This window comes from Naumovozyma castellii, chromosome 3 (assembly GCF_000237345.1).
Source record: "Naumovozyma castellii chromosome 3, complete genome".
In the NCBI taxonomy this organism is placed as follows: Eukaryota; Fungi; Ascomycota; class Saccharomycetes; order Saccharomycetales; family Saccharomycetaceae; genus Naumovozyma; species Naumovozyma castellii.
This window is the reverse complement of record NC_016493.1, coordinates 375,362-388,154: the sequence shown is the minus strand read 5'-3', so window position 1 is coordinate 388,154 and position 12,793 is coordinate 375,362. Positions and strand designations below refer to the sequence as shown.

Below are 12,793 nucleotides of genomic sequence, written 5' to 3'. Positions count from 1 at the left end.
CATACAAGCATAATATTCTTTAATTATATATTCAGTCAATTACTCGAGTCAAGCCACTTTAAGTGTGGGTTGGTGAGCAACATTGTGGAGTTGCTGTTGATTAGGTTACTTAGCTTGCATGACGGTTTCCGTCCTGATTATGTACGCGAAATTAACGTTCAGTTCAATTCCAACTACTAGACCCTCACTTAATCATATTTGTTTTGTAACTGGCTGGTTAGGTTTGATCCTGATGAATGTACTGAGCTTCAAGTCAAGAACCTATTTTCTTATATACTGCGACATCAACCACATGTTAAGTACATCCGAAGCCCATTTTAATGTTCCTCCGTACAGTTTTATAAAGTGACAAATAACAGAAAACGTATTGTTTTCCCAAACTGTAGATGAACCATGTATGTAACTGTTTAATGTAGGTCTAGTTCTATATACTTCAAGTAATTTACACTGCACTAAATTACTGACATCGGCTTCACCAATCAGCGAGTAGAATAACGCGAGAGACCGGTCGCCCCGAAATTGTAACAAGAAATAAGGAAGAGATACTGAAGAGGATACTTCTAATCTTCGGATCATTTAGATAAATTGAACTGAAAGAAAAGAAAACTGCATAACATCAAGGATGAATTTCTGTTCATTGACACTGAAGTCTGCTACCAAACCTTTATTGACCCAGGGGGTTCGTTATGTACCAATTAGTACCAATGTGCGTTATCTATCAAGTCCCAGCACTCCCCCTCCAGTAAAGGATCCAAAAACCAAAGCCATGTCAATAATTGATGCCCTTCCAGGAAACAGTGTCTTATCCAAGACAGGGATTTTAGGAACTTCTGCAGCAGCAGCAATTTATGCTATCTCCAACGAATTATATATTGTTAATGACGAATCCATCCTATTACTTACCTTTGCCGGGTTCACTGCATTAATGGCCAAGTTCGTAGCACCATTATACAAGGATTTTGCCAATGCTAGAATGAACAAAGTCTCAAACATTTTAAACGAATCTAGAACGAGACATGTCGATGCAATTAAGGAGAGAATTGGCTCAGTTTCTGAACTACAGAATGTTGCCGAAACTACTAAGGTTTTATTCGATGTCTCCAAAGAGACTTTAGAATTAGAAGCTAAGAATTTTGAATTGAAACAGAAAGTTGATTTAGCTGCCGAGGCCAAATCTGTCTTAGATTCTTGGGTAAGACATGAAGCATCTTTACGTCAAGAACAACAAAAGCAATTAACTCAGTCACTTCTTGCAAAAGTTGAATCTGAATTGTCAAATCCTAAATTTCAAGAGAAGGTTCTTCAACAATCTATCGCTGATGTTGAGAAATTGTTTTCCAAGTTGAAATAAGGTGACCAGTAGAGGGTCAGGAGCAAGGCTGGAGTTATACTCATGCCGATTTCTATAAAGCTTTAAATATTAGATATTCCATTTTTAGTAAATACAAAAAGTAACTTTTTATGTCTCGTACAGAGGTGATGAAGATGATTGATCCATTGATGACCGAACTTCATTGACATTTACGTACAATGCCTATGTGAGAATAAATAAGAAAAACTAAATTTTCTATATTTTTTTATTAGAGGTCCCTTAAACGTATTAACTTTTAAAATATTATGATATACAACATTACATAAGGTACACGAAGAAGGTTGGGAATTGTTTTTCCACGTAAGATATCCATATTACACCAATTAGATTAAATGAAAGTTTCGTATGGAACTGGAGCCAAAGTTTGAGGAACGTTACCTTCGGTGGAGACGACACGAGCTTCTCTTGGTTGAGCTGGTTGTCTCTTCAATTGAACGGCAACACCTTGGGCCTTAGCTTCGACTCTCTTGGCAGCGTTAGTCTTAACTCTGTCCAAAAATTCTTGTCTACACTTAGAGTGCTTAATATGTTCGATTCTCAAGTTCAATCTCTTTTCCAAGTATCTGTTACCGACCATCTTGTTGATGATGACACCAACAGAAGATTTGGTAACGTTGTAAACAACACCAGTCTTACCTTGGTAGAACTTGTGTGGCATACCCTTTTGGATGGAACCGTTAGCCTTGATGTCGACAATGTCACCGACCTTGTAGACCTTCAAGTAGGTAGACAAAGCAATGGCACCGTGCTTTCTAAAGTCACGTTGGAACATGTAACGAGTACGAGATCTGTAACCATGTCTATATTAAAGTAAGTGTTCACAAAAAATGATGTGATAACAAAAAATGTTAGTAACAATTGATCAACTGATAGGTTCAATGGGGAGAGTATTATAACCAACCTCTGGCGGTCCTTGTCGTATTCCAATATACTAATTCTGTTTCGATTGTCTCTTCTGTTTTGAATTTACCGCCTATTCTAGGTACTGTATATCAACTTCCCAATGCTTGAAAATATAGAAGTTAAACTCCTTCAAAATCATATATATTGTTATTTCGATGCCTTTGGTTTTTCGAATTTTCACATAATTAACAATTTCTTTAGTTCATCATTTATTGAAGTTTTAATTTCGCGAGCTGCTTATTTGTTACTCTTCCCTTGCAATATCCATTTCTCACATACGATTTACCCATTTTTGCTTATTATCTTTGTCTTGGTTGGCTTACCTTCTGAAATTAACCCTACCATACGCTTATAATTATTCAATATATTTAATATTGATAATATCTTCGTTCCTTGGGTAGTCACGTCGGCGGTCAGGAAGAGAATTAGGCAGAGAATCCTGTCAACGGTACAAAGAAAATGGAAGATTTCCGTCCGGCATTAGGCTTGCTAGAAGGAAACAACTGGACAGAAAAAATAAGAATCTGAAAAACACAAATTTTCATCTTCTTCGGATGTAGGTTGAAATGTATGGGTGGAGCACAGTCATGACTTTACTAAAGCTTTTTGTGGACAGACACACCAAGATTTCCATGACACCTCGAACAATAAACTGGTCTTGGAACCGCTTATCTCTAAGATACCAATTTTGCTTTCGGCAAAATTACCCCAATAATAGTGCATTTTTGAGTATGTTCTTACTGTTTTTTGAAAAACGATTTTGAGGACTTTTTTATTGTACTGACAAAATCATACCGAATGCTACATGAGCTTATATTAAATAGCATTTATTCCTACTCTTTAATTATTGAAGTCTTTTTGTTCATTAGTATACATGCGTGAATATATTTATTAGTTTATAAAATATGGTTAATTTATTTATTCTTCTTCATCGGCAGCTTCTTCATCAGCACCTTCCGATTTTCTAGCAGCGTTCTTTCTTGCAACTCTACCTGGTCTGGCACCACCAAATGGAGAAGTAGAAGCAAAGTCAATGTGTTTTTCAGAGTCTAATCTGACCATGAAAGATGGGATGTTGACGATTTGCTTACCAACAGCAATATGTCTTTGAGAAATCAATACTCTAGCGTGGTGAACAGACTTGGCCAAACCCAACTTGTACACTTGAGTTTGTAATCTTCTTTCCAAGAAATCTTCAACCTTTAAGGCTAAAACATAATCTAACTTCTTCTTATCTTCAGACAAGACACCAATTCTCACTAATCTTCTGATCAAGGCATTACCTTCGAATAATCTCTTTGGATCCTTTTCATCTCTAGTTAACAAGTCTCTAGCGGCACGACGAATCTTAGATAATTGGAAAGAAATTCTGTAAATTTCTCTCTTGTTTTTCAAACCGAATTCACCAGCCAATTTCAATTCGGCGTCCAAACGGGAAGATTCGTATGGTCTAGATGGAGTTGAGTAGGTCTTTGAGTAAGTTCTTGGAGCTCCTATAGTTTAAAAGAAATGATGTTAGTTTAAATAATTCTTAACTGAAAGAAAAAATTACGAGGTTCAAGATGGGTCAGTGCATAAATAATAAGTTGACGAGAACAAGGGCATTTGCTCCATTCAAGATCTTCACATTCAATAAGTTTAGGCCAATTGGGACACCGTCCCCATTGGTTTATTACAAATTGTCAAAAGATATGAACAAAATGAGTATGTAATCACTAAAATGATAAAAATACAATTTGACATAAAGTCAGCTCTAGAATATCTTTATCTGAAGTGTCGGGAATTCAGTAAAAGATAAAATTCTAGATTGTATTTTTAGTTTTTAGAAATTGACTCATGGAAGAAATGACTTGTTGTCAATTTATTATTTATGAGGACCCGAACCTCGAAGGAATACAATTTATAGTATCCTTCTTTGTTTGTTAATTGGATAACGTACTTGGCATTGTGCTTAGTTTTAGTAAATGTTTATTTGGTTTTGTTGTTCAGAATGTATTATAACAGTTAGTGTAGTTAAACTAAAGAGCACACTACGTTATATAAATTTCACCAATTGAACGTGTAGTGAACCCTCTTCATTTTGGGTTGAATCCCATTTTTTCTCAAGGTCGCGTTTTGTTTTTTTAAAAAGGCACGGGTTGAAATATTTGAGGTGTCTCGATGTTAGAACAGTCCTAGAAAAATTATTAACATGATTTCAAATTGAATGGACAGGGGAAACGTCATAAAACGAGGCAACTAAGAGATAAACATCTTCACTACCAGTACAGGTACTACATAAGCAACTAAAATTTACAATCTTCCAATAGGGGAAAGAAAACTAATATTCAAGAAAGTTGAAAATTGTGGTCTTTTTTCCCTTCAAGTTTCGCCGTGGCTACGGAAAGGTACGCACTCTTTGCTCTTTTAGCACTCTGACATAAATGTTTACTGTAAAAGGCGCGAAAATCGAGTCCTTTCATTTGCCTTACTTAACCTAACAGAGAGTACTGTTCATGGACAGTTGATGAACCAGGCGTTATTCGCGATGGTTTGTTTACTTTCGGAAATTTTTTCCTTTGTCCCCTTTGCAAAAAAATAAAAAAATGGACATCGCGTTGATATAAAAGGGATCTCTGTTTTTATCAAATTGAACGGAAGGAATTCGGGCCTGCATTCCTTATTTGCACGTAGACTTGGGCGCTTAAACTAACGAACAAAACACAACACAACACAACAAACTAAACACACCGTAAAGGTATTATAGAGACCTCAATTGTAAATATGACATCAAAAGTTTCAAGATTAGATCGACAGGTGATCCTGTTGGAGACAGGCTCCACACAGATTGTAAGAAACGTAGCCGCCGATCAAATGGGTGATTTAGCAAAACAACATCCTGAAGATATATTAAACCTACTATCAAGAGTATATCCATTTCTGCTAGTGAAAAAATGGGAAACTAGAGTAACTGCAGCAAGGGCTGTAGGAGGTATTGTTAAACACGCAACGCTCTGGGATCCTAATGAAAATGACGATACTGCCATGAAACCAACGGACAATACAGGTGATGCTCCTGTGGAAACAGCTCAAGTCAAATTAGAACAAGATATTCAATTAAAATTAGAAGAATTTTCAAAATCTGATGAAACTTCTTTACTCCGAGGAAACCAAGAACTTTATTCCCTCTCCCAATGGAACTTAAACGCCTTATTTAAATCAGGAAAAGTATTACTAGCATCAAATATGAACGACTTTATGAACAATAACAATATATCAGTTAATGAGAATCCTAAGAAACAACTTAAAGTTGAAACTGAATCAAATCAAAATGTGAAAAAAGAACAAGGCACAACGACGAAGAAATCTGCAAGAATGTTGGCAATGGCAAAACGTAAGAAGAAGATTCAGGCGAAAAATGCAACGAGTAAACCAGTAGATATTACTGAAAGTTCCGTATCGAAAACTTTATTAAACCAACAAAACAAAAACAACGAATCCACTTCTCCAGTTGAATTAACTAATCCTAAACTTGAGATAACTGAGCAAACAGATCCTAACAAAATACTGATCGAGTCAACGATGTTACCAATCTTAGAACAACAAGAACGTGTAGCTGGTTTAGTTTGGCAATTTCAAGGGATATATGAGCTATTGTTGGAGAACTTAACTAGTGATATTTGGGAAGTAAGACATGGTGCCGCACTAGGGCTTAGAGAGCTCATGAAGAAGCATGCCTCAAGTGTTAGTAGGGTTAAAGGCAAAAGTAGACAAGAAAATGACCTCCAGAATAGGAAGAGTCTTGAGGATTTGGCGACAAGATTATTAACAGTATTTGCACTCGATAGATTTGGTGATTATGTTTATGACACTGTAGTTGCCCCAGTTCGAGAGTCTGTAGCACAGACATTGGCTGCGTTGCTAATACACCTAGATGATAATTTATCACTGACTATTTTTAAGACTTTAGAGCAACTAGTCTTACAGGATCCTCAAATAACAGGTCTGCCGAATAAAATATGGGAAGCTACACATGGGGGTCTACTAGGGATTCGTTACTTTGTTAGTATAAAAACTGATTTTCTGCTCTCAAATAATCTCCTAGATAGAGTTGTTAATATTGTTCTTTATGGGTTGAATCAAAGTGATGATGACGTGCAAAGCGTTGCTGCCTCGATTTTGACCCCAATAACTAGTGAATTCGTAAAAATGGATTCTGAAAAGATTGATGTTGTCCTAACGACGATTTGGACATCTCTTACTCATTTGGAAGATGATCTATCCGCAAGCGTTGGTTCCGTTATGGATCTGCTCGCAAATCTATGTAAACACACTGAAGTGTTAGATATACTCAAGAAGAAAGCGATTAAATATCCTTCCGAGTGGTCATTCAAATCATTGGTTCCAAAATTGTATCCATTTTTGCGTCATTCAATCTCTTCCGTGAGAATTGCAGTATTGAACCTATTAAATGGATTCTTATCAATTAACGATGATTCAACAAAGAATTGGCTTAATGGCAAAATCTTTAGATTAATATTCCAGAATATATTATTAGAACAAAATCCGGAAATCCTTCAATTATCCTACGATCTATACGGAGACTTACTTTCTCATTATAAATCGAAACATACTGAGAAGACTCTAGATCATGTATTCAGCAAGCATTTGCAACCTATTCTTCATCTTCTAAACACACCAATTGGGGAAAACGGTAAAAGTTACAGCATGGAGGCTCAATATATTTTAAAGCCATCACAACACTACCAATTACACCCAGAAAGGAAAAGATCAGAGTCAAGCCAACCAGATGATACTGATATACCACCTCCTAAGCATCTTGAAAGGATCAATATTGATGCTCCAATGATCGCAGGTGATATAACATTATTGGGCCCAGATGTAATCATCAATACCAGAGTTATGGCAGCCAGAGCTTTTGGATTAACTCTAGCCATGTTCCAAGATTCGACTTTGCAGTCATTCTTCACCAATGTATTGGTTAGGTGCCTCGATTTACCTTTTTCCACACCACGAATGTTGGCAGCCATTATTATAACAGAATTTTGCAGTAGTTGGTCAAAACAACATCCTGAACAAGATAAATTACCAGAATTTGTGGGAAACATCTTTGCTCCGATATTAAACGAACAACTATCAAATCCAGAGCTCTTCCCTGTTTTTAGAGAATTAGTACCAAGTTTGAAGGCATTAAGAACACAATGTCAAAGTTTATTAGCCACATTTGTCGATGTTGGGATGCTATCACAACAAAAGTTGCCCAGCATAGCTATTGTCGTTCAAGGTGAGACAGAAGCTGGTCCTCAAGCATTTAGTATTGAAACTGCTGAAAAGGTCCACAATGAATATTATGAAAAGATGTTTAGATCAATGAATAATTCGTATAAACTATTAGCAAAAAAGCCATTGGAAGACGCAAGGTACCGTGTGGCACTTGCAATCGAAGCTACAAAGGAATCGAGAAGAGCTCACAATGGCAGCATTCTTTCAAATTACGCTTCAGCATTATTGCTTCTCAAGGGTATTCCACCTAAGTTGAATCCTGTTATTCGCGCATTAATGGACAGTGTCAAACTAGAAAAGAATGAAAAGTTACAAACAATGGCAGGTGATGCAGTAATCCATCTTATCGATGTTTTGATCAAGAATAATAAGGGAAATGCAGCCAATAAGATTGTGAAGAATCTTTCTGGTTTCTTATGCGTTGACACTTCTGAAGTACCAGATTTTACTGCAAATTCGAAATACATTGATTCTATCCTAACGTCAATTAAAGAAGGCAGCACCTTGGCAATTCAAGAAGATTCAAATTTAAAGAAATTGGCTGGTATTGCCCAATTGAAACGTAAAGGTGGGTTATATACTTTAGGGAAATTATTGCAAGTTTTTGGAGCTAACACTTTGGTTAACATTCCACAATTGAAGACTGTACTTTTTGAGCCACTAGCTAAGGCAGATGAAGTAGAAGATGAACAGAATACAATTAATAATATCCTTGGTCAGGAAATTGTTGATGCCTTAGGCGTATTAAGGGCGGTATACCCATACATGGACCGAAAACTGCAAATTGAGGAAGTATCCACACATTATCAGGAAATCCTAGCAATTTTGAGATCGAAGTTTTCTGTTCTTCGTTATTCAGCTGCGAGAACTTTGGCTGATTTCGCCAAGATAACTGCTGTTGATTCTATGCCATTCATAATCAGAGAAATTCTTCCACTTATGAACAGTGCCGGATCTCTTCCTGATCGTCAAGGGGCCACAGAATTAATTTATCATTTGTCTTTATCAATGAGGACAGATATTTTGCCATATGTGATCTTCTTGATTGTTCCATTGTTAGGCCGGATGAGTGATTCCAATGAGGACATAAGAAATATAGCTACCTCAACCTTTGCTTCAATTATCAAATTAGTTCCATTAGAGGCAGGTATTGCGGACCCAGAATCGTTACCAAAAGATTTGGTTGCTGGTCGTGAGAAGGAGCGTGACTTTATTCAGCAAATGATGGATCCTTCAAAAGCAAAACCATTCAAACTTCCGGTAGCAATTAAGGCAACTCTAAGAAAATACCAACAAGATGGTGTTAACTGGTTAGCATTTTTGAATAAATACCGTTTGCATGGTATTCTTTGTGATGATATGGGTCTAGGGAAAACCTTACAAACAATTTGTATCATTGCAAGCGATCAATATTTAAGAGCAGAAGATTACAAGAAGACAAATTCTGTCGAGACAAGAAAACTGCCATCATTGATTGTTTGTCCTCCATCTCTTACTGGACATTGGGAAAATGAATTTGAACAATACGCTCCATTTTTGAAAATAATCGTTTATGCAGGTGGCCCATCAATGCGTATTCCCTTGAGGGATGAACTTGGTTCTGCAGATATTGTTATTACTTCATATGATGTTGCCAGAAATGACTTGTCAATTATTACCAAATATGATTTCAACTACTGTGTATTAGATGAGGGTCATATAATTAAGAATGCACAATCGAAGTTAGCGAAGGCCGTAAAACAAATATCTGCAAACCATAGATTAATTTTAACTGGTACTCCAATTCAAAATAATGTGGTTGAGTTGTGGTCGCTGTTTGACTTCTTAATGCCAGGATTCTTGGGTACCGAAAAGATGTTCCAAGAGAAATTTGCTAAGCCAATTGCTGCATCAAGAAATAGTAAAACATCATCAAAAGAGCAGGAAGCTGGTGTTCTTGCATTAGAAGCTCTCCATAAACAGGTGTTACCATTCATGTTGAGAAGGTTAAAGGAAGATGTATTATCTGATTTGCCACCAAAAATTATTCAAGACTATTACTGTGAATTGAGTGATTTACAAAAACAATTATACCAGGATTTTGCCAAGAAGCAGAAAAATGTTGTTGAAAAGGATATTGAAAATACGACTGATACAGATAATTCTCAGCACATTTTCCAAGCCCTACAATATATGAGAAAGTTATGTAACCATCCCGCTTTAGTTCTTTCACCTAATCATCCTCAGCTTGCCCAAGTTCAAGATTATCTTAAACAGACGGGTATTGATTTACATGATGTCATCAACGCTCCCAAGTTGAACGCATTGAGAACTTTATTGTTTGAGTGTGGTATTGGAGAAGAAGATATGGAAAGAAAATCTAACCCAAACCAATACCTAACAGGACAAAACGTTATATCACAACATCGAGCTCTTATCTTCTGTCAACTGAAAGACATGTTAGATATGGTGGAAAATGATTTATTTAAGAGATATATGCCATCTGTGACCTATATGAGACTAGACGGTAGTGTTGATCCACGGGATAGACAGAAAGTGGTAAGAAAGTTTAATGAAGATCCTTCTATTGATTGTCTTTTATTAACTACCAAAGTTGGTGGGTTAGGACTAAATTTAACAGGTGCTGATACCGTTATATTTGTTGAACACGATTGGAATCCCATGAATGATTTACAAGCTATGGACCGTGCCCATAGACTGGGTCAAAAGAAGGTGGTTAATGTTTATAGGATTATAACAAAGGGAACTTTGGAGGAGAAAATCATGGGTTTACAAAAATTCAAAATGAACATTGCATCTACTGTGGTTAACCAACAAAATAGTGGTTTAGCATCAATGGATACTCATCAGTTATTGGATTTGTTTGATACAGATGACGTTCCTTCCCAAGAAAACGAAGAAAAGCAGCAAAGTGTTAAACCGGGTATGGATGATGTGGCAAACGAGACTGGTCTAACAGGGAAAGCTAAAGAAGTAGTTGGGGAACTAAAGGAATTATGGGATCCTTCACAGTATGAGGAGGAGTATAATTTGGACAATTTTATTAAGACGTTACGTTAAGGGAGTTTATTTTATTTTTTGCATTTTTGTGGGAACGTTATTAGGGTAATTTTTTAAGTTGATAGAATGTAGGCCAGTATATATGTGGTCAAGTCCGAATATGATATAGTTCAGACTGTAAATATTATGTAATATTATGATAAAAATATAGCATTCCTCTTGACTTTCTAAGCTGCACAAATCAGTTAATCTTGAAAGTTATTTTCCATGGAAGCTGTTTCTTTTACTGAATAAGCTAAACCTAATAGGAAACTTCCGAGTTCGACTGGAAAACTCTGAAAATGTTCAGAGATACAGATCAAAGGAAGTTTCCTCAAAGTACGTCCACTAATAGAGAGAGTCTAATATAAAGATTTCTGTTAGTAATGAGCATATATCAAGTGTTCCAAAAATGAAAAAATGTAACATACAAAACATGTTTTTGCTATAACTCTAAGTATATCAATATAACCAATGTTCTTCTCCAAGTCTTCGAGATTCTCATTAGTCTTTAATATTCCTGTTTCTATCAATTCACGTAAACTCACTTTTAGAATATTATACACAATTGTTTCTGAAGGATTCCCAAGGTAAAACTTACCATCAGCTCTGTCAAGGAAAGCTGGATCAATACTATTTAGTAAATTTGAGGTTGATAGTACCAAAAAATTATTGTACTGTTTCAATTTATCCAAATGGGTCAATAACGTATTTACTACCCTAACCCCATCTGTAGCTTCATTTTTCCCCAATATATCAGTTCGGGAGGAAGCAATTGCCTCCACCTCATCAATTAAAATGCAGACGAAGACTCCTTTGTCAGCATTTAGTTTTAGCAACTGCTCGATTTCATTAAACAACTCTGAAACATTTTTTGAAGATTCACCAAACCATCGAGAAAAAACGTTAGAACATGTTAACTCAATCAAAATACATTTGCATTCAAGTTCACCTTCTCCAATGTTGGTGTGTAAATCATTTCGTATTGATAATTTCTGACATAGGGCTCTACAAATAGAAGTCTTTCCTGTACCCGGAGGACCATAAACAAGTAATAACTTATTGCTGCTTAAGATAGAGTTATCTTTAATATTTTTTTGGAGTTTTCTTGAAAGAGATGACATCTTTAAAGACATAGTTGCGTAACTGAATATTTTTTTTTTGGTTCCATCCTCAAATTGCAAACTCTCCCATAATCCTTCGAACTTTCGTGAAGGTAAAAACGTCACATGCACCTGTTGTTGAACTTGTTTAGAAAAAGGGACAACAATTTTATTTGGGTAGTTTGAACACGAAGCCAATGTTTCTTCATCAAAATCATGTTCCCTGAGACTATTTTCCAAATCAATCTTATCAAATTCCTCTGATAGTTTTTGTTCTTCTAAACCATGGGACAGATCCTGAAGACAGCAAAAGGTGTTTATGGAATAATTTCTCAACATGTTTTCTACCTGGTGTTGTGCATGAGTTTCAATTGTTTTTTCATTTAATAAATTAGTAATATTGTGATATAAAATATGAAGATCTTGAAATTGAGGAACGTTAAATGTACGTGTGAAACAATCTTCAACAGAAATTTTGTCAACAAATAATGACAAAATTAAGTTACTTTGTCCATCCTCTAATGTGAATTCAAGTCCATCTTTTTTGATTTGGTGAAATATCACTCTAAGTAAACTTTTAATAATATGCATTTGAGGTTGTGTTGGGGGATCACTTATTTCCATACTCCCCTGACCTTCTTCCAACATATTCTTTGAAAGTATTACTAAAGAGTGGAGGTCATTATCTCCCAGTTTGTTCAGTCTACCTATAATTGCCCTGTCTAGGATAGCCATGAATGTCGGTAAATCACCGCTCAAATGTTTATTGTCTATTGTCCCTTCAAGTAAGGGTCCTTGAAGCAAAATTCTAACTAACTCTATGGTAGAGTACTTCAGCTCAACGTCCACTAAGAATTGCATGTTTTCTTCAACTTCTAGAGTCTGTTAATTTTCTATGGTAACTTTTGCAACTACTTATACCAGATAAATGAGTGCACCTCATATTAAGTGTTTGCCACCGAAATTTGCCTTTTAGCCGCTGACTCGGAGTTTTTTTAAGGGTACTCTATCATTTACAATACTATTTGAATAGATATTCTCTCATTTTATTCTTGTAAATATACATGTATAACTAAACTAGTCTCATTAAATA

At 35.8% G+C, this 12,793-nt stretch overlaps 5 protein-coding genes across 5 annotated transcripts; 2 read left to right on the top strand and 3 right to left on the bottom strand.

Annotated features, from left to right (window-relative positions):
* Positions 1-622: 622 nt before the first annotated feature.
* ATP4 (F1F0 ATP synthase subunit 4) lies at positions 623-1,351 on the top strand (the record flags this gene model as incomplete). The annotated part of the gene is made up of 1 exon (XM_003675514.1): positions 623-1,351. One exon carries the CDS (start codon positions 623-625, stop codon positions 1,349-1,351), a length of 729 nt encoding a protein of 242 aa, XP_003675562.1.
* Positions 1,352-1,700: 349 nt separating this feature from the next.
* Positions 1,701-2,565, bottom strand: RPL21B (60S ribosomal protein eL21; the record flags this gene model as incomplete). Its single annotated transcript, XM_003675513.1, has 2 exons — positions 1,701-2,172; positions 2,555-2,565. The coding sequence occupies 2 exons, from the start codon at positions 2,563-2,565 to the stop codon at positions 1,701-1,703; spliced, it is 483 nt and encodes a 160-aa protein (XP_003675561.1).
* Positions 2,566-3,193: 628 nt separating this feature from the next.
* On the bottom strand, positions 3,194-4,221 carry RPS9A (40S ribosomal protein uS4; the record flags this gene model as incomplete). Its single annotated transcript, XM_003675512.1, has 2 exons — positions 3,194-3,768; positions 4,215-4,221. 2 exons carry the CDS (start codon positions 4,219-4,221, stop codon positions 3,194-3,196), a joined length of 582 nt encoding a protein of 193 aa, XP_003675560.1.
* An 817-nt stretch (positions 4,222-5,038) lies between these two features.
* Positions 5,039-10,618, top strand: MOT1 (DNA-binding ATPase; the record flags this gene model as incomplete). Its single annotated transcript, XM_003675511.1, has 1 exon — positions 5,039-10,618. The coding sequence occupies one exon, from the start codon at positions 5,039-5,041 to the stop codon at positions 10,616-10,618; it is 5,580 nt and encodes a 1,859-aa protein (XP_003675559.1).
* Positions 10,619-10,803: 185 nt separating this feature from the next.
* PCH2 (Pch2p) lies at positions 10,804-12,561 on the bottom strand (the record flags this gene model as incomplete). The annotated part of the gene is made up of 2 exons (XM_003675510.1): positions 10,804-10,959; positions 11,029-12,561. 2 exons carry the CDS (start codon positions 12,559-12,561, stop codon positions 10,804-10,806), a joined length of 1,689 nt encoding a protein of 562 aa, XP_003675558.1.
* Positions 12,562-12,793: the final 232 nt, after the last annotated feature.